At 41.8% G+C, this 22,458-nt stretch overlaps 1 protein-coding gene across 1 annotated transcript in view; it reads left to right on the top strand.

Moving 5' to 3' along the window:
* The window catches only part of CEP112 (centrosomal protein 112kDa), a gene marked incomplete at its 3' end in the record, with an annotated part of 144,788 nt that overhangs the window by 56,507 nt on the left and 65,823 nt on the right, over positions 1–22,458 (top strand). The window contains exons 17-19 of the mRNA XM_010149287.1: positions 1,122–1,257; positions 4,505–4,612; positions 16,640–16,822. Coding sequence (XP_010147589.1) covers positions 1,122–1,257; positions 4,505–4,612; positions 16,640–16,822 — 427 coding nt within the window. The remainder of the gene's footprint in view (positions 1–1,121; positions 1,258–4,504; positions 4,613–16,639; positions 16,823–22,458) is intronic.

Genomic DNA, 22,458 nt, shown 5'->3' on the forward strand with positions numbered 1-22,458 from the left:
GATTCTTTGTTTTATATGGAAATAATTTCTGTCAAAATGGGAAATGTATCATGAGGTACTTCCTCTGCCACTAAAATGAAAATGTCAACCACAGGTCTGTTGAATGTGTCTTCTGTTACAAAGCGCTGGTGGAGCCAGCTTTGTCCATTGATACCACCATTGTGTTCCCCCTGTGTTAACACAAAGTCAGGCAACTCCACTGGCCTGCGATAATAGAAACCTGTAATGGGAAGTTAATGATTCTGCCTGATTGTTTTCTGTGTGAGGAGTCAGGTCAGAATTTCTGAAATATTTACAAGCTATCAGAATTAGTGTCTGTGATGTGTCAATATGGTGGGTATGTCTGTTTTTAGGTAAATATATATACATCTGTACACTATATATGCATCTATATACATGTTATACATGCATGACTGTTGATATACCATGATGCCTGAAGAAACCCAAACCAATTTCTGTGTGTATTGACATTAGTGTGTCAGATAGTATAGGCTGTTAATATGAAATATCTTTGCATAAAGATGTAACATCTGTCATTGCTTGAAAGGCTGAATAGATATTACAGCATTACGGGGTTCTAACAGATTAAGAAGGTACCATGTGTCACGCATTACCCTGCTTTGCATTTTGATTTATGTCAAGCAGTGAATAATCCTGCATCTTGCCTGAGCAAAAATGGCACTGGGATAATTTTTCTGTTTGTTTTTAATGGGAGAAGACAATCATGGTAGCAGAAATTACCATGAATTACCAAGAATTCCAACACTTTAAGGTTGGGGGGGGGGCAAATATGGTGTTAAAGGTGGGGTTAATAAAAAGGGGTTATACAGCAGGTAGTGAACTGCTGAAGCCCGTGCAAACTTTGGTGGTGGTGGTATTGTTGTAAGCGGCGAACGCCGTGTTTAGGGGTGTGAAATTCAATAAGAGAAAGCGAAAATAACTCTTAGCCTTCTATTCCCTTCTTCAAAGTATTGCTAAGGGAAGTTTGGCAGGAGCTGGGACAGGAAATTGAAATCTGAATACTATTTTAAAGTGATAGGGTTAAAGGCCTCTCTTTTACGCTAGCACACTTGTTCTTTTATTTGATACTTGAACTCTGAAAATGTTCTGTGACTTTCTAGGGAGAAGGAGGAGCAGCTGACTCGGGTGACAGAGGTACAGAGGCTGCAGGCCCAGCAGGCAGATGCTGCCCTGGAGGAGTTTAAGCGGCAGGTGGAGCTGAACTCAGAAAAAGTCTACGCTGAAATGAAACAGCAGGTGAGAAGGTCACAATGCCAGCCTTTCTGAAACTCTGTCTCAGTAGGATAGCATATTCTGATCTTATAATGCCAGAAACATGCTTCACTTGAGAGTGCTACATCAAAATCTTTCACAATGTAGTGTCTTTGCTAGCAAGTCAGAAAGGGATGTTAGCAGTTGTTTCATCTTTCTAACAAAGCCAGGATTGTCATTGTTACAAAGGTATCTGCGGTTATGATACTGATTAGGGATTTTTCAGGAGTGAGAATATAAAGTGTTAGTTTATACACCCCTATGGAATAACGTTTGTAATTTTCCACTTCAATGTGCGTCTCTTCCTACTCTTTTTGGAGCGACTCTTGTCTCCCGATAATGAGGTTTTGTCATCATTTTGAGCCTAAACAGGGGCAGAGCCATTGTGGCTGCTGGCAGTCATGTGCAGAGGACAGTAAGATCCATTTTTCTGTCCCTGAAAATTAGTAACAGGAATTTATGTAAAAATATTTGTGTCTTAAATTCCATATGGAACAAACAAGGGAGAAACTGGTGTCCCTGGGATTTTACACATGCAGCACGATGAGTGAAATGAGGAGCAAGCAAGAGGTGATCAAAAAGAAGGGGAGAGAAGGGATTATTTCCTTAGCTCGCTCATGTGGTGGAAATCTCAGTACATAACTCAAGCTTGTAATTGCACCTGACCATATACTGTGTTTTCCAACCTCCCCTGTCATAACCAGACCTCATGGTGACAGGATGCTGCAGTCTGAGACTGTAGTGGATTACAAGGGATGCTGGCTTACAATTCAAGAAATTCTTTTTGTTGTTCTTGTGAAGTTTCTCTTCTGATCATCAACAAAAGTGAGAAATTAAGTAAGGCATTGCTGATATTTTCAAGACCCGTGCAGACAGCAAGTAATAGAATTTGGAAGTAAAAAAAGGCAAAACTAAACTTATAAATGCAAGAAATTTTCTGCAAACTAGACCCATGAGGGCAATACAATAAATCCTACAACTTTAATCTGACTTTTTCTGTGCCGTGGGACTCTCCTCCAACTTCTTCACAATGGTTTAAAATAATATCTTGTTTCTGCTCCAAAATGGATATAGTCTAATTCTAGAAGACTTAACAATAATTTCATTCAGTTGGGGGGTGTGTGTGGTGGGGGGAGATGGCAAACAACCCTAATCCAAAACAAAAAAAATGTGCAGAAGGATTTGGAAAAATTACAGTTAGAATATTGCTGTGTTCTAGGAAATTTTGAAAATAAATTTTGCTTTGCCCCCCGAATCAGCTGTAGGTTTATTCTGTCCCTACTTGCATGCTAAATTACAGAAATACTAGCTATTCTGCCGCTGAGCAGTACCGTTCTGCAGGAACCGAGATTGAAGAAGTGCATCAAAGAAACGCTGCTGAAGCCGTCTCGATAGCTTTGTCCTTTCCCAGTCTTCTGCTCGCACATGCTCTTTACGTAAATCACCCATTAGGTTGTGACATACTGGAAAATTCTTTTTTTTTGTGGTTAGGTGGAATGTATTACTTAGAAAGCAAAAACTGCAGTAGCTATAGCAACGCTGTATGCGTAAGTGCACTAGAAATACTGGGCTTCTAAAACGATTTTTTTGGTGTATGGTAAGGTTAATTATGGAGATAATTAAAATGGGGCCTGCCATTTTCAGTTCTTATAATCAATATTTGATTCATTACGTTGGCTCTGATATTTTTTTTGCCATCTGCTTCCTATTTTGTCAAGCTTGTGACTATTAAGAATCACCTGATGCCCATTGGTGGGCAAGTAGTACATTTTTCACCAAGATCTGCATTATTTTCTAATAGTAACTATCAAAAAGAAAAACAATACATAGGATAGGTCATGGGACTTGGATCTAGTGTTTCCCGAGTTTGGCAAAAAATGATCAAGAGCCCTCATTGCACTTGGAGGAAATACATGAATGTGACCTAGCGATGAAAGCACAAGAACCAGTAGAGTTAAAGCATCTTTGCATTATTTTGCTATTTCACTTTTAAAAATGTTTTAATTCTCATAAAAATAAAAATCCTTTAATAAAGTAACAAGATCCCTTATTTTCTTCTTTTAAAATTTAATTTTATTTTTTTATTCAGCTGAGTAAAATATGGCCTTGGACATGCAATTTGAATAATTTTGGATGCAGAAGAAATTATTCATAAAATATTCACTGAAGTCCCTTAATAGCAGATAGTTACAGTGAGGTTCAAAGCTGCTGGAAGGATAACTTGTTCCTTTCTATTCTATTTTTCTGCTTTCTATCTGGCCAACTGTTCCTAGTCCTATATCTTCCTCTCTTGCTGCAGTGTTTTCCAACAAAATGCTTTTCCCATTCTGAGTGCTGCCTCTTCTCCTCTAGAAGTGATGTCCAGACCGATTGGCAAAGACATCTGTTGGAGACAGAGCACTCCCTTAGGCCAAACAGGATTTTGGCTTATGGTTCAGGAATTTCATGCGTTTCTTCTTTTGGTGCAGCAGATGGACTTGCGGCAGCACTGGTCCTCCTGACAGCTACACCCTTTTCTGTCTTTTTTAGGGAGGTGGTTATTCTCTGCCTGTGTTGGGACCTAGATCTAAAAGTGATTCATGAGTATGTGCTGCAGCACAGGACTGAGTGTGTGTGTATATATATATATTCCGCTGGAAACATGCCTCATGGACAGCCAACAGTTGTGCTTTTGATACAAAAGCCTTTGTTAATTGGGTTATGAAATTGCTTCCTTGATGCTGTGCGCTGGAATCTGTGGGGCTCATTATTCATAGGCGATGACTATCTTCAGAGAACTTCACTTGCAGCCAAATAATTCTCTTTTAAGTTATTTTACTGATTTAATGTAAACTTACTTTAAATGAGTAGTTTGTGCACTGACTCACATGATTTCCCTTGAATTTTCACAGGCAATATATTTTTAAGTGAAATATGTTTGAGTTTTAAATATATCTGGAAGAAAACATTCACTTAATTTTGATGGGTTGTTCACCATTGTCAAGTGAAAAACTGAGCCAGTGCTTTGTAATCGGGGAGTGGCATGGTGTAGGTGATCACTGTGTCCTTAGGTAACTAACAATCCACTATTCACTGAGTATTCATTTTCACTCCATACAAACAGTATTATTATCATTCTCTGCAAGTTACATCCGTGTCTTTGATGGTTTGCAAACAACTGGAGAAACGTCAGGACATTTCAAGGTATGCCTTTTTCAAAAAAATTAAATATTCCCTTTCTTTTACCATGTAGGTGGAAAAGGTTGAAGCAGATCTAAGCAGATCAAAATCACTCCGGGAAAAACAATCCAAAGAATTCTCCTGGCAATTGGAAGAGCTCAAGCAGAGATACGAGCAACAGGTCAGTCGGTTTGCTCCTTCGGGTGGAGGGGAGGAGGGACATCTTTTCGTGCAGATGTAGGTCAGTTCCTGTTGCTCCCGTTGTGCATTGCTGTTCTTTATACAAAGACCAGATTTATAGGTATGCAGAGTTTATGTGATGGGGGATGGAGGTGGAAGGGTCTACACACACAATATTTTTGTTTCCTCTTTGCAATCCTTAGCACCTCTGTCCCTTTAAAATTTTTTCCCAGGCTTTACAGGTGGCAACACCTATTTTCACAATGGCCAGATGAAATTATTTAATGTTATCTGTTTTTCTTCTTGTCAAGAACCAGCGTTTTATTTTTTTTTATCATTTTTAACACGGGGTGTGTTCATCTGCATGCTTGTTTTGGCCCACTGATAGTGATTTTCTTTGCTGTAATGTAATTTCAGGGTTGGGAAACATTCAGGAAACATTTGGGTGGGGACGAGAAAGTTGAGTTCAGTAGTGTTGCGAAGTGCAAAGGGAAAAAAAGAAGTAGAAGCAGGCAAACTCTTGGATGACAGAGACTTGAGAGCTGTGCAGCTGAAACACTCTTGCACAGGGGGATACTTTGCCATGATCCTAAAGTGGTGTCTGTTCGGTAACGCCTGTTAAAGGATTGAATAAATTTTTAGTGATTGTACAGTTAGCCCATAAGCTTGAAGTTCTCTCTTATCAATGTTTTTGCATGGATATAAGTTTACATTTCCACCAGGGAAATGGGGATTCATTTCTGTTTATGTTCTGCGGTGGTAAGAGGATGAAATACTGCAGTTGGCTGGTGGCATGAGACTTGCTCTGGAGGGGGCTTTTTCACCTAATTAAGGCAAGGGGTCACTTTGGTAGGTGCTGAGAGAGACCTTCGCCTGTGCTTGGGAGGAACAATAGTGTGTTTTGTGCGTGGGGCTCTGAACTGAAGGGAGTTTGTTGGGTCGGATCGAAGTATTTCCTTACCCTCACTCAGAATTGCCAACGTTAGCTGTGTTGTCACCGGACGAAGCGTGAGAAGCTGTCCCGTGCTATAGGTCCGTCTCGCAGGCGTTTTGGTTTACTGGGTGGTGCTATGTGTGCTCCTTCTATTTAAGGATTCAGGAATAGTCCAGGTTGCAGAGATATTGGGGAGTTTTGTCTTGTAGATGGCCTGATTTGCCAAAAGAACAGTAAGAATTGTACCTCTCTGTTGTGATTTAGCATAATCTCTGGAAAAAAGCCTAGAAATCACAAATGTAGTCACTACTATGTAATCATGTCAATAGATTTTCTCCAGATTTATTCATGTGAAAGCCATTGCAGTACTGGCTGGCATTGGCAGTTGGATAGGTCAGTTAAAGGACATACTGAAGGGAGGACGATAGGTAGTGTCGGGGTTAGTCGGGCCCCCGCCCTAATGTGAATTTTCTTAATGGCATCTTATATTCACACCATTTCAGTGATATGGTTGGTTCACTTTTTTCTTTACAGTTCTCATAAATTGAAGTGCACCTTTAAAGTCCTAAGTAAGCATTTGTTCAACGATTTTGTTCCACGTTTAGGGACATGACCTATAGAGATAAGTACTAATCTGCAGTTCATCAGCTGTTAGGACACTCCTGTTCCTACCTAAAAATGGTAATGTTTTTTATTTTCAGTACCCATGACAAGAGCTACCAAGCCAGAGATACAATCTTCTGCCAAATAATCTGCTGGTTTTGCACACTAAAGGAAAATTATAATGCCTGGTAGTGTCATGGATTGTTTTCTATTTGTTTTCTTGTATTATCATGCCTATTACATTCAGAGCTTCTAGAGACTGGATCAGAAAATCCCAAACCACAAGAAATGAATGTGATACTTGAAACTGTTTTGGTGAATCTTTTTACATGGTATTCTGTGAAGTGTTGTTACTGTTGATATTGTGATAAACATCAGTGAAAGCGTTTCCCACTAAGAGGAGATGTTTACTGCTTCACTTTTATTCAGGATAACTCCTTTTTACTGTAAGAAAGAACAGCTAGACTTCATGAAACATCACTGAAACTCAAGGAAAGGGTTTCGGTACTAAATAGCTGAACAATGAAAGCCTCAGAAGACTTTTCAGAGGAATCCTATTTATGCCCTTTTTTAAAATTTATTTCTCTTCATGCTTCATTCGGGATGTACTTTGAAAGCTTGCGAACATGAAAAGTATGTGACCCCTCCTGCAGATTGCAGTGGGTTATCGCTGGAAACGACGTTCTTCATGTATTGTCATTTCTGCAGAACAAAGCTCCTTCAGCCCAGCCACAGAGCGGTATGAGCTCAGTTCTTCCACTCTTAAAATTTCCTTTCAGTAGCTCCAACTTCTGTTTCTCTGTATTACTATTTATGCTTCAGAACTTCTAAACCATTTTTAAAGCAGACTTTTCTTTGCCTTGTTTTACTGCATATTTCTCTGGCAGTTACTTGGGGAGGAATAGACTGATTTAAACTGTTTAAACAGAGCAGTAAATTAGAATTTGCGGTGGTTTCAGCAGAGCTCTAGCAGCCTCCCAGTCGGGAAATAGATACCTGACCAAGAACTGGATACTTTAGTTACCTGAGAAATGTAATAATTGCTTTGAGATATTCTGCCTCAAGTGTCGTCTGAATCTACTTGTCAAACAGAATGTATACACGAAGGGAAAGAAAATTGACCTTCAGATACATTTTGCGTGGGTTGGCGTGGTGAGTGGCAGAGGTGGTGCTGGCAGCATACTGGACAATTCAGTTGCCAGTAAATTTAATCAAGTTGGTAATGAAGAACCAAATGAATGGGTGTGTGAATCCAGTTCTCCAACCCGAGAAGTATCTTGGAAGCGTAGGAACTTGAGAGCTGTGGTTTTACCTCTCTGCTTTATATGAATGGTTGCCTGTGCTTCACAGGGCTCTCCTTGAATTTTGGTTTCAAAGAGATTACTGATACGAATGTGGACTCTTGGTTGTGGGCTCTGCCTACAGATTAGGTATACTGGTATATATATGTTCGTATCAATACATAACCTGATATATATTGAGATAGATCTCATTTTTTACTACTTGAAAAAGAATTAGGAAAAAACATACAAAACTGTGGCAGTTAACATTTTGTTAGCTTTTCAAATGCATTTGAATCCATTAATACAGTGCAGAAGAAATTTTGGATCTTGTGGTGTTTGGTTTCAGCTGTCGTGTCACTCCTGGTTCCTGCTTCATCTGATCCAGTGCCACTTTCTTTTGAAGTGTCCACTGAGAACACTCTTAGGGAGAAACTGGTGGATTTTTTTTTTCTTTAAATATACTTTAGCTCAACTTTGTTCTACTTGCAGCTGTTAGATTTGAAAGTGTATTTTGAAGAAAAAAATAACTCCAGCAGCACCACAGTTCCTATCTGCTGGGAGCAGCTGCTTTCGGCACTTCAAAGCCTGTGGACACCACAGCGAAGGCCTCAGCCTTTCCTGCCTTTGAAATGGTTGCAGTATCTGTACTCGGGCTTTACAGCACCGTCAGCGCAGGAAAAAAGATTGTTTGGTTTTTTACACCCCCTCTCTTTTCTTTTTTTCCCCTTGCTTTCTAATTGCATCCTCGGTTTAGCTCGAAATACCTGGAAGTGTTTCTTCTGAAATAATTTTCCACAGGCCCGAACGTTTGAAAGAGGAAAAAGGTTGTGCCCAAACTTCGCAGTAACGGATTGTAGGCAGGCAAATTCGACAGAGAAGTTAATGAATTTGCCTTTTTTCCCCCACATCCATGTTGTTTGGGCACCTTCCGGGAGCACGCCTATCGGGGCGAGCTGTGCTCCCACAGCAGAGCGAGTGAGAGCAGGGCTTCACGCAGGGACGTTTCACAGCAAGGTCGAGTATGTACTCGCCTTCGTTTCAAGTCCATTTTCATACATTTTCTTGAATGGAAGTCTTTCAGTGACCTTTTGGAGATCTTAATTTTTAAATGGCATTAGCTGTTTAAAAAAAAATATGGTAATATTTTTTTATTGACCTTCAGATACATTTTGCGTGGGTTGGCGTGGTGAATAAAAAATATGGTAATATCTATGGTAATAGATCGCTATGATCAGTGTTACACCTATTTTTTTGCTATAAATAGTTGCTGAAGTCCTATAACTGAGTAATTGTGAAAAAATTGGGATGCCAGGTTAGTAAGAGAACCAAGGTCTACGAAACTTCATTTTCCTAGCTGGGAGAATGCACTATGGAAAGTTGATGAATTATTGTGTTAGCGGGGTGGTGTTACTTGCTGAGTTACGGACATAATTTCTGATATCAGATGCCAAACTGAACGTATAAATAAGCCTTTTGTTTTGGTTTGTCTTTAATAGTGTTTATTCTGTTTTAAAATAATAATTATTCATGCTTCCACAGCAAAGTGGAAAGCTATCACATGATAGCTGAGGAAACTCCCTGTATCTCAGGAAATCCTTTCTTGCGACATTTACTGTTGGATTCTGCCTTCTGAACAACTTGTGAAGGAATAATTAGAGTTGAATTCTTGTCCTATTTAGCCAAATATAAAAGAAACAGGACCCCCTCAGAAATATTTTACTGGATATTTCACAAAATCACTTTGAAATTATGTTAAAGATGAGAGAAATAGTCTGCACTTTTAAGTTGGGAGCAAGACAAAGGTGTGGTTGAGCTTAAATATGCTGTTTTATATTAAATAGAGAGAGGTAAAGAAGTGCAGAATCAGCTGGATAAAAGTGAAAAAAGCATGGCTGTAATCTTACCTGCCAGCAGCAAGGATGAGTATCCAAGGTAATGTTGGGAAATTATTCTGATTTTAGCAGTGTGCTGGAGCAGAGGAAAATACTATTAGGAGGAGAGGAAGAATATTCTTTAGACTTTCTGTATGTCTTGTCTTCTGTGACTTTCTAGTGAGGTTAATTTAAAGAAATGAGTGAGGTTATCTCTGGTGAAATATGAATTTTGTTATCACAACCATTCTTTTTATACATAAGGGTATATATTTAAAAACAGGCATCTTACTCAGTGCTAGCAGCACCACTTAATATTAAGATTCCAGGCACAATCTCATGCTTAAAAATATTCTAAAGTGTTTTTTAGATGAACACTTAATGGTTGGGCATCTCCCCTGCTTATTTATAGCTGTTTGGCTTTGTGCCAAGAGATTTCACCAGTGTTTGGATGGTTGAGGCTGAGGTGACGTTGTTTTCCTTAAAATTGTAGCGGTAATTCCTTGAAAAGCTGGAGGTGGGGTATTTTTGACCTGGGTGTGGTTTTTATTTTTCCCTTGAAGATCTACTCACGTGTATTTAGGTAATAAACATTGCTCAATTCAGATGGACCAGAGTTCAGCAGCTTAATGTTCTGAGGAGTCTCTCTGAGAATTTCCATGTGCTCCCTGGGCGTTGGAGTCAGAACATTTTGTACAAGTGATGTAAAGGCTGTGACCTCGTGAGAGAGGTGAAGATGCAGTGTAGGTGAGGAATAAAGAGTGGGGATTAAGCACTAAACCAAGAAAGTGGTGTGACTTCAGAATGGGACTTGGATGGGAAGCTCCCTGTCCCTGACAGGGGAAAGCCCGTGCAATGGAGCCTAGAGCTGCGTAGGCTGGGAAGTGGCATTTAGTCCCCTGGATCGGGAGCACTGGAGAGGGAATCCCTGCAGAAGAGGTCAATCGGAGGGGTGGTGTGGGCTGGAGGGTCCGTTGAGCACAAGTTCTTCAGGAGCTTGTGTTCCTTACTGCCTCCTGCTACAGCTGTGGCCACCCTGCCTTTCTGGGACAGGAGTCGGGGAGGATGACCTGCTCTTTCTGCTTGGGGTGTGTTGAGTTTACGGCCCTGTTGTGTTTATTGGCACGTTACTTTTATCGCGACTGATCTGGCAGCTGGTGGTCTTGTCTTCAGAATGACTACATCGTCAGTTCTGTCACGAGACACAGGCACCTTACATGCACCTTCAACTCTGACTCTGGTGTCACACTCAAGCCTCCGGAGACCTTCAGCTGGACACCCGAATAGGCAGCAAGCTCAACACTCAGCCTGCTTTGTCCCTGTGCCTTTTCTGCCACTGCTCTTACATCCAAGCTGGTCGTCTGGCCTCATTCTTCCTTTTCAGTTTCTTCTACCTTCTTTTTCACTGATCTGTTACCCACTCGAGTGAAGAAAGCATTTGTGGAGACGTGCTTGAAATACGGTATTCCTCGGACCGACCAACGGTCTGGGCATTTCTCAGTTGCACTTCAAACAGTCCCGTTACATTCAAAAATTCAGGATCCATTTTTAGTATGCAGGTTTAGTTATAAGGACACAGTCTTTGTAAAAAGCTTTGTTCCTTTCCTCTTTGTCTGTAGTCTAAGATAATTGAAATACAGTCGGCTCTTGCATGGAGGCCAAAGGAGCACATTAGCAGAGGCTCTAAATTTTTCATGTCGTGAGCAACAAGCTGCATAAATTTCATTTAATAAATTAATCTGGGATGCATAAATGTTTCCTTTGAACCAGCCTAATGCACGGATGAATGCCATCCGCGGAGAATATCTGAGGAATAGTTTCTTCAGTCATCAACATCAACTTTTCGCTGTATGATACGGCTAAAACTCACAAATGGGAGAAGGATACGAATGTGACCTCCAACTGGAGAGTGGGTGGGAATCTTCTCGCTGCGCCATTGCTGTTTACAGAATTGCTAACCAGACAGATGGGTATTTACACTGTCTCCTTCAGGCATGTAACTTGTGTGTGATCCAGAGTTAAAAGCCTGAGCTCCCTGTGTAGTCAACAGAATCAACTTGGGGGGAGGAGGGATGGGGGAGATCATAAATTGGTGCCTGCAGTAAATAGCAAGTCAGGCTGTGTGCGCCTGTGAAGTCGGTTCCCAGTGTTCAAAGCAGGCCCTTGGATAAACTCTGAATCCCAAACAAAGGCTCTGTACAGTAAATTCTGTGAAGAGCCCGCTGCAGACGGGCGCTCGCAGCGACTCGGGGTCCGTCAGTCTGCGAGCAGCACTGCTGTGGGCAGGCTGCGTTGGTTTACCGGGGCAGGGCTGGGGAGGGGAGCGGGACCTCCGGACGGTCATCACCAAAGTGGGGTGCAGGCACAGGCCTACCACTTCCTTGCCAGTAGGTCGGTGATTTAAAAATATTTACTCATGGCGGGAGAACTGGGAAGAGAGGAGGATTGAGGCGAGGCTTGTGCTGCTGCCCATACGTTAAAAATGGTGAAATTCTGGGTGGCCGTTGTAAGTAAAAATGTACGGATCGGGTATATCATGTTAGGTACACGGTGAGAGCACTCAGGTGTGCTGGTGTAGCAGGGAGGATAAATCAAACCGCAGTTTGGCTGATAGACCAGCTTGTCTCTTCTAGAGAATTTCTTGCAAGTCTTTGTTTGCAGTTGAGATAGAGTTATTAGTGGCTGATTATGAGGTGACGTATAACAGGAAACACAGTCATGCCAATTGAGTTCTTGCAGCCTGCAATGAGATAGAAAGTAAAATGCGTTTGCTATGCATGTACGTTACCCTCTGTGTGTTTGCCACTTCTGCGCTAATATGTGCTTCTGCACTGATGTGTTTTTCACCGTCCCATTTGCCCTCAGCTCATTACAGCCCTTTTATCTTGGGAGTTTGCGTTCCAAATTATAGTAAAATTTCAAAAAAAGATGTGTACTTTTAAAATCCATTTAATTTATCTGCTGCACAGTAGTTCTGGTCCCTTGCCTTGCAGTGAAGATTCTTCTTTTCTGCCCAAACCTAGGCTAAGCCAGAGCCCAACGTGATTAATACTGGATCCTGCAGCCTGTGGTATCAGATTACTTGTAGAAGCAGTGTATTTGCAGAGATGGGTAATCCCCATACCCTCGTGAAACACGCACGTTTGTTTATAGGCTTAGGAGACAGAAAACGCTAGATTTTACCAGAGTGGTTGGTTGGGGATAGATCACCTGCTGTTGCTGTGCTGGGCAGAGGTTAGGCCTGGTCTTGAGCAGAGCAGTGATAATGAAGACACCTGATGAACAACCTGTCTTACACGCTTGTGGAAGAGAACTGTTGAAAAAGAGACGAGCCGTATTTGTGCTGCATGAGTGAGTTTCGTTCAGTGCTTTGCCGGGACGTGTAACTTGCTGGTGGCTTCACCAGCCCTCAGAAGTTGAGTTGTGCCAAAATAGCGCTAATAAAATCATCCTGCCGAGCAAAACTGTATTTTATATAGGTGTTACTTACAATATTTCTGGAATTGTGGACATAAATTTACATGAATTTTCATACTTTGGTGTCAAATATTTATTGTAGCAGCTACATTTTTCAAAGAGGTAGTGAGCTAACTAATTTCCTTTCCCTCCTTTGGGGACTATGAAAAGGATTTCAAAGGCATGCTTGTTCTTGAGAACAAGTCGAAATTGTTCTAAAATTGAAAAGCCTAAACTTAGCGTGTGATGTAAAAGCAAAACTGGATAGTAGATGGTCTTGTCTGCGTCGGGGGCTTTAAAAAGGTGTTTGCTGGTGCTGATTGTATTCCATTGATTTGGCCTCTGGAAATACCTTCTGCAGTCAGCAGGCTGTTTGCTGTAGGGCGTCCTTCTTCAGATGTGCAAGCTGAACCAGCTCGTGATACCGCTTCAGGTCTTTCTTAGACTGTCTTTCGTTTTAGCAGGTGGTCCTAAAGCACCTCCCGCTTTGGGTGCCGTGGGCCTGCCTGCGCTACGAGGCCGTCGCTCGCCAGCAGCCGTGGTGGCCGGCGTCCTGCGGAGCGTGGGCGCCAACTGCGCTGCCAGGCTTTGCCTCTGTTTGCGAACAGCGAGAGCCTGTCACGCTTCTTGGGTTGATCTTTTTCTTTTTAGCTTTTTGTTAGGAATTTGGTGCGCTCTTTAAAATTCTTTTCTCTGCAAGAGTAAGGAAGTATTGTAAAATTTCACTTAAACCCAGAAATTTAAAAATAAACAGTGTAGTTCTGGTGGTGGCTTAATAAAACAGCTGGGGGCTGTTGCCTTGAATATGGATCTATCACACCAGTGCGGAAAGAATTAAAAATGAAGAATTCCCATAAGACGAGATCAGAATTACTTTACAGTACTTGTGTTACAGGGCACTAACAGTGTTTCACGGTAAGAACACCTATATGGGGTCAGACAGCGCTGCTTGTGTTGGTGTCCAGGCCGTGGCTGGAGGCGGGAGCAAAGAAGGGAGTAAGAGGTTTTCATCTCTGGGAGGGCAGGATGAGGGAGCATCTCAGCCAGGATGAATGCGGCCCGATCGTGGTAATAGGGTGCGCACTGTTGTTCAGTGGCTGTTTCTCTTCAGCGTCACCCCTCGTTCCCATCGTGAGCACGGTGTTGTGTGGCTGTCTGAAGTGTACAGCACCTCAAACTCGGTCTGCTGCACACGCCTGCGCTGGATTTGAGCAGACAATTTAATGTAATCTGACCGAGTGCCTGGGGTCAGGAAGACTCAACGGTTTTTAAAGGAGGTGTTTTTCTTATATCGTTCATAAAGGTGCTCTCTGCCTCCAAGAGGAGTCAGAATCCATACTGGTTTATGACGAATTAATATAGTTTTCATGCAGCGTCCTGGGATGAAGAAGTCCTGTTGTTGCTGAAAACCAGCATGGGGTTCTTTGGTTGGTATACATTAATTTTTTATTTTCCTTTTTAAAAAAAACCCAACAATAATACAGGAATGAGAGAGGGATGAGTGGAAGAGACACTGTAGTGCTTGGCAGCAGTGCTGAGGAGAAGGAGGTTCGGGGGGTGTTCACCCGTGCAGTCAAACAGCGACTCGGTCACTTCACGCTGTTTGTACAGGAACGCACGTTTTGTCGGGTACGAATGTGGGTACTTGCTAATATTCATTAGGGAAGAGGGGTTTCCTAGGCCTTTGAACTTTAGGGAAGAAGATTCTCTCATCTCCATCCTTTCTCTCCTCTCTTGTCTCTCCACCTCTGCTCCCTGCCATAAATCTCTAAATAGCAAAACAAAGCCATCATGGGGAATACTTTGCTTTAAGTGGTGAGGGTTTTTCTTCAAGAGATTTGGCTTTTATGAAACACCTCCCTCCCACTGCCATCCTTTCTCTTCCCACGCAGCAGACTGGGGGGATGCCCCTCCTCCACGCAGAAGAACCAGTTCCTTTTAGCTCTTTCCACCTTTTAAATCCCAAACCGTATTGTGCCCATGATCAAAATGCTGCGAGTGCAGAGATGGCTCAATGAACCTGTAACTGCCTTGGTTGGGCGAAGTGGCGCCGTACACGTGTAACTGGTTGAAGAAGCAGGATCCCTCCCTCGCCCCCTTTGGGCACATGTTCCCTGCCTGCTGCCCTGGCTTTCTTCAGTTTAAAGAATGGGAAACTTCAGTTCTTTAGGTTTTCACGAGAAAACTGTCTTACACCAGACCTTACGTGGCACGCCCATCTGAAAATCCAGTAATTAAGAAAAGAAAATAATTGAATAAAAAGACCTCTCTTGTTGACACGCTCTCTTTAATCAGGTCTGATTTATGAAAAACCACTAAACATTTTTTCCCATAAGTTAGGCAGTGCCTTTACAATTATTTTAGGGAGCAAGAATTCTTACACTAGGGCACACTAAGGACAGTGCTAGGATCTGAGACCAGTTTTGTGCACAAACCTTGGGCAAAAGCCTGACTCCAGGAACTTTGCGTAAGGCTCCCAGGCCCCGTACCAATGATGTATGCCTCCTGGGGGGTGAACTCCTTCAGGGGCTTCAGATGTCTGTTAGTGAGCTCTTTAGGATTATTAAATAATGTAGAGATGTTAAACCGTAGAATATTGCGTCTGTTCTCCATGCTCCATTTTTGGAAGGATGCTCCCGGCGGCAGCACGGGTGACGTATTTTACTTTTAAACCTGGAATACGCTGATCCGTGGTTTGAGAAAATACTGGTTTTCTTCTTTTTTTTTCATATTTTTCTTCATATTTTAAACGTGAAAGCTACGCAAACAGCTAATATTATTCCAGAATTGAATGCTACAGCTTTAAGATAAGGTGCCGGGGCGCTTAGCGCACACAGCCGGCTCCTCCCGTTCGGAGGGTTTTTTTTTTTTCTCACGCTGAAAATAACCCACCGTATTCATGATAAGAGATTTTTTTTTTTTCCCTTTTTCCCCCCTCTCCGAAATCCACCAAAACTGAAGAAAAATCTAAGTGACTGTTCTTAGCAGCTGTGTGGCCCGGAGTTCAGTGGGGAAGCGGCTTCCTGCCGTCCCTATTCATCACCTGCTTCAAAGGCAGGCTGGCTGCTCCAGTGTGCAGGCCAGGTAGGGTGCCATTGTGCGCAGGCGGGGAGGATTAGTATCAAAGCTGCGGCAACCAGGCCCTTGGTCTCGGGCTGCCATTCAGTCTAGCGGGGAGAGGCTAAGACTGGCCAAGGTCACCGCATCCAGTGTGGTGTGGACTGGGAAAGGATCCTGAGAATAGAGGGCTTCTTATGAAATCATGGTGCAGGCTTGCAGCACAGCAGGTGCCCTTCTGGAACACATACATCTGTTTATGTTGGGATAGCGTAGCTGACAACGGGATAATAGAGCTTTGTTTTTTATAATTTTCTTTCTTTTTTTATTAAAAAAAAAAGGCAACTCTGTACGACAGCGTCGAGGAATATCGAAGAGCTTTCGCTTTGGAAATCATAGAGAAATCTTTAAAAGATTAAATTGCTGGGGTGGGGGGGTTGTGTGTGTATGCTTAAGTGAAGGGGAGAGCAGGCTGCCTATTAACCATTTAGGATCCTCAGCCCTGCTGCTGAGCCGCAGCGGGATATGGGGGGGGGAACCGTACACCGAATGCGACGATGCAATTTTTTTTTTCTTGTACGCTCCGACATTTGTACCAACAAATTGGTTAAGGATGCGCTGGATTTGCTCGGTTGTCTCCATTGTTGGAATCATCTGGAGGAATTCTGTCATGCTAACGGTGGCTTTTTAAAAGGTGAGGTAATAGTGACGTAAAAACAAAATTGCTAACTTGATGAAATTAAGGGGAAAATTAAGCTGTAGACGAGTTGTCATGACGACAAGGATGTTCTATTGATGAACTGTACTCCTCACTGTCCAATCAGATAGTGGAGCTGAAGCTGGAGCATGAACAGGAGAAGACGCACCTATTCCAGCAGCACAACGCAGAGAAGGACTGCCTGGTCCGAGACCATGAACGGGAAATCGAGAAACTGGGAAAACAGCTTCGCGCTACCATGGCAGAGCACGAGAGTAAAATTCAAGAATGCAGGAAACGAGAGGGACAGGTAATGATCAATAATGTTTGAAAGGCGTATGCTTATTAGAAAATGCTAATAATTAGTGTTTCCTGTTTGCCAGCATTGTTGGTGATGCACGCTGTGTGAGCAATTGCGAAACTGGCACATAAACGTGATTTTGGTTTTCTTTTTTCTTTTTCTTTTTTTTTTTTTCCGCTTCCCCCCTCCCTTCCCACTGCTGAATAGGGCTTTAACTGCAAAAACCACAGGTAGCCAGATTAAAAATCCCATGGTGCGCTATAACTTGGCCTATTTATAATCTTGTCTCATTTTCTTTCATAATGGATTTGTTTAAGAAAAAAAAGGTATCTGTTCCTCTCTTCCCCCAGCCCTCACACTCACCCCTCCTTTTCTCCTTCCTGGGCAAATCCATATGAATTATATCTGCTTCGTTCGCATGCTTTTTTTGTTTTAAATCTCTGCAGGTAACTCACAAATGGCTTTATTTCATTTTGTTCATGTCTTTTTGTTTCAGTTTTGTATTCTAGATTTGCATTGTGTGTTTGGCTACGTATGTCGGGCATTTGATAAGACGATGTGGGTTTGGGGTTGCTTACCATCACGTTTATTTTCCTACACACACACGTACCCCTCCCATCCTCCATCTCTGTGGTCACTGTTGGAAGCCATTTGGCAGAATAACCCCCAGCTGGGGTAGCATTTGACTCTTCAAACTTCTGGATGAAATGCGCACTGTCAGCATGGAAAATGATCTTTATGAGTTTTCAGTTCAAAAAACATCTTATTGCATTTTTTCAATATATTTTGTAAGGACGGCATGGTGTATTTTCCTAAGAGCCTACGTTAAAAAGGCCTGCCATGACAATATTTAAAAATTTAAGGTGATTGTGTAGTTTAAAGAGTATTCAGAAAATAATCTTTCCTAATCAGCATTAGAATTACTTATCATGCATGGATTATTTTATACCAAAACTAGGCATTTTGGTAAGGCATCTTTTAATGACTTGTTTTCCGCGCACCACCGCCTTCCCTAGGAGATGTAAGACGCTGACATGGAGGCATTTTCACTTTCCTGTAGGCTGCGTCTTTTACTGGCAACTCTAATGTAGCTAAGTGAAACTGAATATTTAAGTTTTAAATTTGCTTTTTTATTACCTTTGGACAACTCGGACTCTATCGCAATCTGGCTTGAGTACATCTGTTTGTAAACAAGCGGCTGGATGGGGTAGGCAAGGGATATATTGCAGAGCCAGGACTTATTTCTCCATTTCCACCATTATGGTTTTCCAAGGAAAGCGAGAGATGGTTTTGTGAGAACACTTGGGAAGAGGATATTCAGGTGCCTTCTGAAAAATTAAACTTTGCCCTTTATTTCCCACTGTATTGTAAAAGTGAACAAAGACTTAAATTGTTAAAGGGATTGGGTTTTATCTCTGCGTTTCTTGCTTTGGCCCAAGATGGATGCGTATGTATGACGATTAGGGAGTGCCTTTTCAAAGTTGTACCGTCCTCTCACCTGCTTTCCTGATGTCGTGTTTGCGTACGAAGGCAGAGCTGTAGCTCGCAGGTTAAAAGCACCGTTTCAGAGTTGTATGGAATTGCTCTGTCTACACGACAGCGTTCACTGCCATTGCTGTCTTGCTCTTTATAGCACTGACGACGAGGGTGAAGGGACTGTCTGAAATTCAGGAGTCTGGCAGGTGCCTTGTAAGTCTCTCTCTCATGCTGTTGTGGGTCATTGTTGGCAAAGGTTGGAGCTCAGACTTTGGTTGTGCTCTCTCCCTGCAGTGGGTTATAAATGCTACTACAGGTGCTGTGTAGAGAGCTGGAAATTAGTGCAGCTATTAGGAAAATCTGAACGCTGAGGAGCACAAACTTTGGCCTTTTTACAGGGCTTTTCTTTGTAGATTGAATATCCCTGTACAGTCATTTGAACATTGCTGCCATGAGAACGACATGTAAATCAGGGAGGAACATGCGGTTGCCCTTGACTGTAAGAGCTGTTGTTTATTTAAATTCTAGTAAGACTCTATCAGCTTTCAAGGGCACGGTTTATGTCCATTCTGCAAAATAAATCGTTCTTCCTTTTTCCTCTGGTCCTTTTGTTGGAATTCACTTTTGTCTTTGCAGTGAGCTCAACAGGCAGTACTGGTGTTTCTTACGGAATGATGGCACGTATTTTTAATAAAATTTATTAATCTTTGCATATGTTTATTGAAGTGCGTATTTTGGGCATCTGATGTGACTGATGGCCAATGTCCTTTATGAAACATTTGGCAGTCTCTTAACAAAGAAATCGCATGATTCTATGACTTCATGTAGACGTAGAATTTAAAAACCTTTTAAATTTGAACCATGTTTGACATTAGGACTGATTAATGTTACGGCGAAGGTGCGATGAAACAGGAGAAGAGGCCATTTTGCTTCACTAAATGAAAAGTAGATTTGCTGGGTGTTTAAGAAAATTTGAATAATAATTAGTGTCAATCGCATACGAGTAGCTTGGTTTGAAGGACCTATCTGCTCAGTGTTTGGTGAGGGATGTGAAAGCACCGTTATTAGAGGTGTTCGCTGTTATTCTTTCTTAAATCCTTTTAAGAAAGGAATACGTGTTTCTTTCTGTATTGCAAAGGCAGCTATGAGTAATGCAGAACAATTTACTATTACTGAAAAGATGAATTTTTTTAATTTCATATCCAAGGTCTCTAGTATCATGTAGGTCTTAAGCTACTGTGAAAAATAATATACTAAATGGTTAGATTTTATCCTAATATTAATACATTTTTAGTGCTTTAATCAGAACTATTAAAATTAATATTTCAGTGCATTGCCAGATTTTAATAAAATATAAAATAATGTTACTGCTACTTTGAAATGGAAGTTTAAGATGTTTCCAGGAAAGGAACCTGATTTAAGTGGATCACCTCTCGTACTGCTGATGAATTTCTGGATAACAATTGCCTTCCACTTTAGCTCTTGGGTTTATCCATTCCTAGGAGGCTTGCTTTGATTTTTTCACCTAGGGTTGTAATGCTTGGGGAGGAGTAAATTGACATGTAGGTCAATAAAAGTCAAAGCAGTACAAAGGCTTTTATACCATGCTGTGTTCTTGTAGTCTTTTAAATCCTATACGTTTTCTGTGAACTGCCATAATATTGTTATTCTTCAAATAGTAGCTAATAATGCAGGATTTTTTAAAGGGTAGTTTTGAGTCACTACTTTTATTTAATTTAGTTTTTTTTAATATTATCAGGATTTTCTTTAAGACAATTTTTAAGCTGCAGTTTGGTCGGTCATTCATTTGCCACCTCCCTAAATAATTTTAGTTTATACATTAGTTGACAAAAAACCTCCTTGGGTGACAGATCTTCTGTTTTGATAAAAACAGCCTTGCTATTGAATTGACAATTTTCTGAAGCGAGACTTCTGATTACAGAGAATAATACGTCTGGTTTGCTTCTGCGAAATAAGATAGCAAGGTTAGGAAATTGTCTTAACCAGTGCCCGTTGGGCTGTGGTGCCAGTAGTATCCTTATATTTTCCCTTTCTCCTGCGAATGTCATTCTCTCCCCAGCATGTGACACGTGCCCTCAACCAGCTCAAAGATTTCCATGTTCCAGCTGCCGTACAAAGTTGGGTCATTTTCGTGCTTGTTCTTTGACCGTTGACCTTCGGGCAAGAAGAAGAAAAAAATGTGCCCCTGTAACTTCAAAAGTAGTGCTTTACACTAAAGCGAGAGGAAAAAGGTTTCCGTGAGGAAATGGAATTCTCTTTCCAGGTTCTGTTACGAGATAATTGGCAAGTCCACTGTTCTCATCCATCCGTAATTGGGTCAAGAGTAGCTCCAGCGCTGAGGCACGTTCTGTCAGTACTTGTCACTGGTGCCGCAGTATTTAATTTCAGCGTCTACTGTTTATGCTCTCAAAAACGAGGCAGCCTGAAGAGGAGATCACTGGCGTTTGGGGGTGTCTTAGGGCTCTCGATAAACCGTTACCAGTTGGGAAAAGAAAACCTCGAGCAGTTCTGAAGTCAGTGTGAACCCGCAGACACTGAGGATGGAGGTTGTTTCCAACAACAAAGAAGGCAGGCTGGAGGAGGTGAGAAGACCTAATGAGGGATTTTCCCGTGGCCAAAGTATCCGTTTCCTTTTTCCCCTCTTGCTGTTTGCACTTCCTGCAGTCCCCTTGGCCTTTACCATCCCTGTTTGCTCTACCTTCTCAGAAATTGCTGGCTCCTTCCCTGGGGCCCAATGTGTAGGACATCCTATCACGGCTCTTCTGGCTTCTCCCCTTTGAAAATAGGGCTTTGTGCTTGTAAACTGATATTTCTGCAACCGTTGCTTCGCACCTGGTTTTGTCCGAATGAGTTCTGAGGAGCTTGAGCCAGTTAACAGTTAAAAAAACCAAACCCAAAACACTAATGATCATTAATTCCAGCACCAATCACTATTTTCATTCCAGCAAATGCTTGGTGTGTGTTTATGATGCTGTGTAGGTAATCGTGGTATCAGTGAAGGGGGGGGAACCCAAGAGACTTGTCTCCATATATGTGGCCAGCGTGAAGGGGTGCTGTGCTGATCCGATGGAGGGCTCGATCAACCACTGGCAAGACACAGGGAAGTAAACAGAAATATTGTATACTTGTTTAATGACAACTGAATAACACATGCACAATTTCTGTCTGCATGTTGCTGCTGTAACAGTAGCTTTCCAGTACTGTACGAATACAGAATAATCTCAGGAGCATTTGTTTGACAATAGGAGACTTTTTAAAACTTTGATGTGAAAGAACCTATTGTTACTGTGCAGATAAATCACTAATCAACTCCTCTGCTTCATGTAATTGTTCTAGTATCTCCAAACACCAGTTTCCGCAGGGTTATTCTTCTAGTATCAGTGGAAGCAGTTTGCTTGATTGTGTCTGGAGGGTACAGATAGGTGTAGCCTGTGAAACATTCAGATGTGGATGGTGCTACTAAAGTCACTTCTGTATACAATTCTGAGTAAATAAATTCTATGCCTCATTTTTTCTTTGACTTTTTCTTTGCTTAAGAGAAGATGTCTTTGGCATGAGAAGAAATGCATTGTTTGCTGTGCAGGCTTTCTCTGCAGACAGTCATGGAGTCGCAATCTAAATATTTGTTTGTTTTATTTTACTTGGAGAGTAGCTATTGGGCTGGCTTCTGTAGACAGACAGCCATTCCCTTTTACCCTTTCCTAAACAAAGGCTTTTGGCTATATTGCAGCATGTTTAATTTACCACCGATCAACCCAGGATAATGAACAGGACTGTTGATGTAAAGTATTTAAAGTAACAAATAGTTGTTGGAGCAATTACATGATTTCCCTTGGTTGTTATTCATAGTTGGCTGACTCAGGGTTCAGATGCATCCTATTGATGGGGAATATTTACTAAAATCAAGAATCTGATGATGGGTCCTATAGAGAGATTCAAACTGGGCTCTAATAGTGTAGGTGTGAAGTTGAGAGTTGAGTAAAATGGCCAAATGCACCAGTTTCCTGGGGACATATTCATAGAATCACAGACTGGTTTGGGTTGGAAAGGACCTTAGAGATCATCCAGTCCCACCCTCCTCCCCTGGGCAGGGACACCTTCCATAGCCCAGGTTGCTCCAAGCCTCATCCAGCCTGGCCTTGGACACT

The sequence above is a fragment of the Eurypyga helias genome, unplaced genomic scaffold, assembly GCF_000690775.1.
Source record: "Eurypyga helias isolate BGI_N326 unplaced genomic scaffold, ASM69077v1 scaffold8523, whole genome shotgun sequence".
Taxonomy (NCBI): domain Eukaryota; kingdom Metazoa; phylum Chordata; class Aves; order Eurypygiformes; family Eurypygidae; genus Eurypyga; species Eurypyga helias.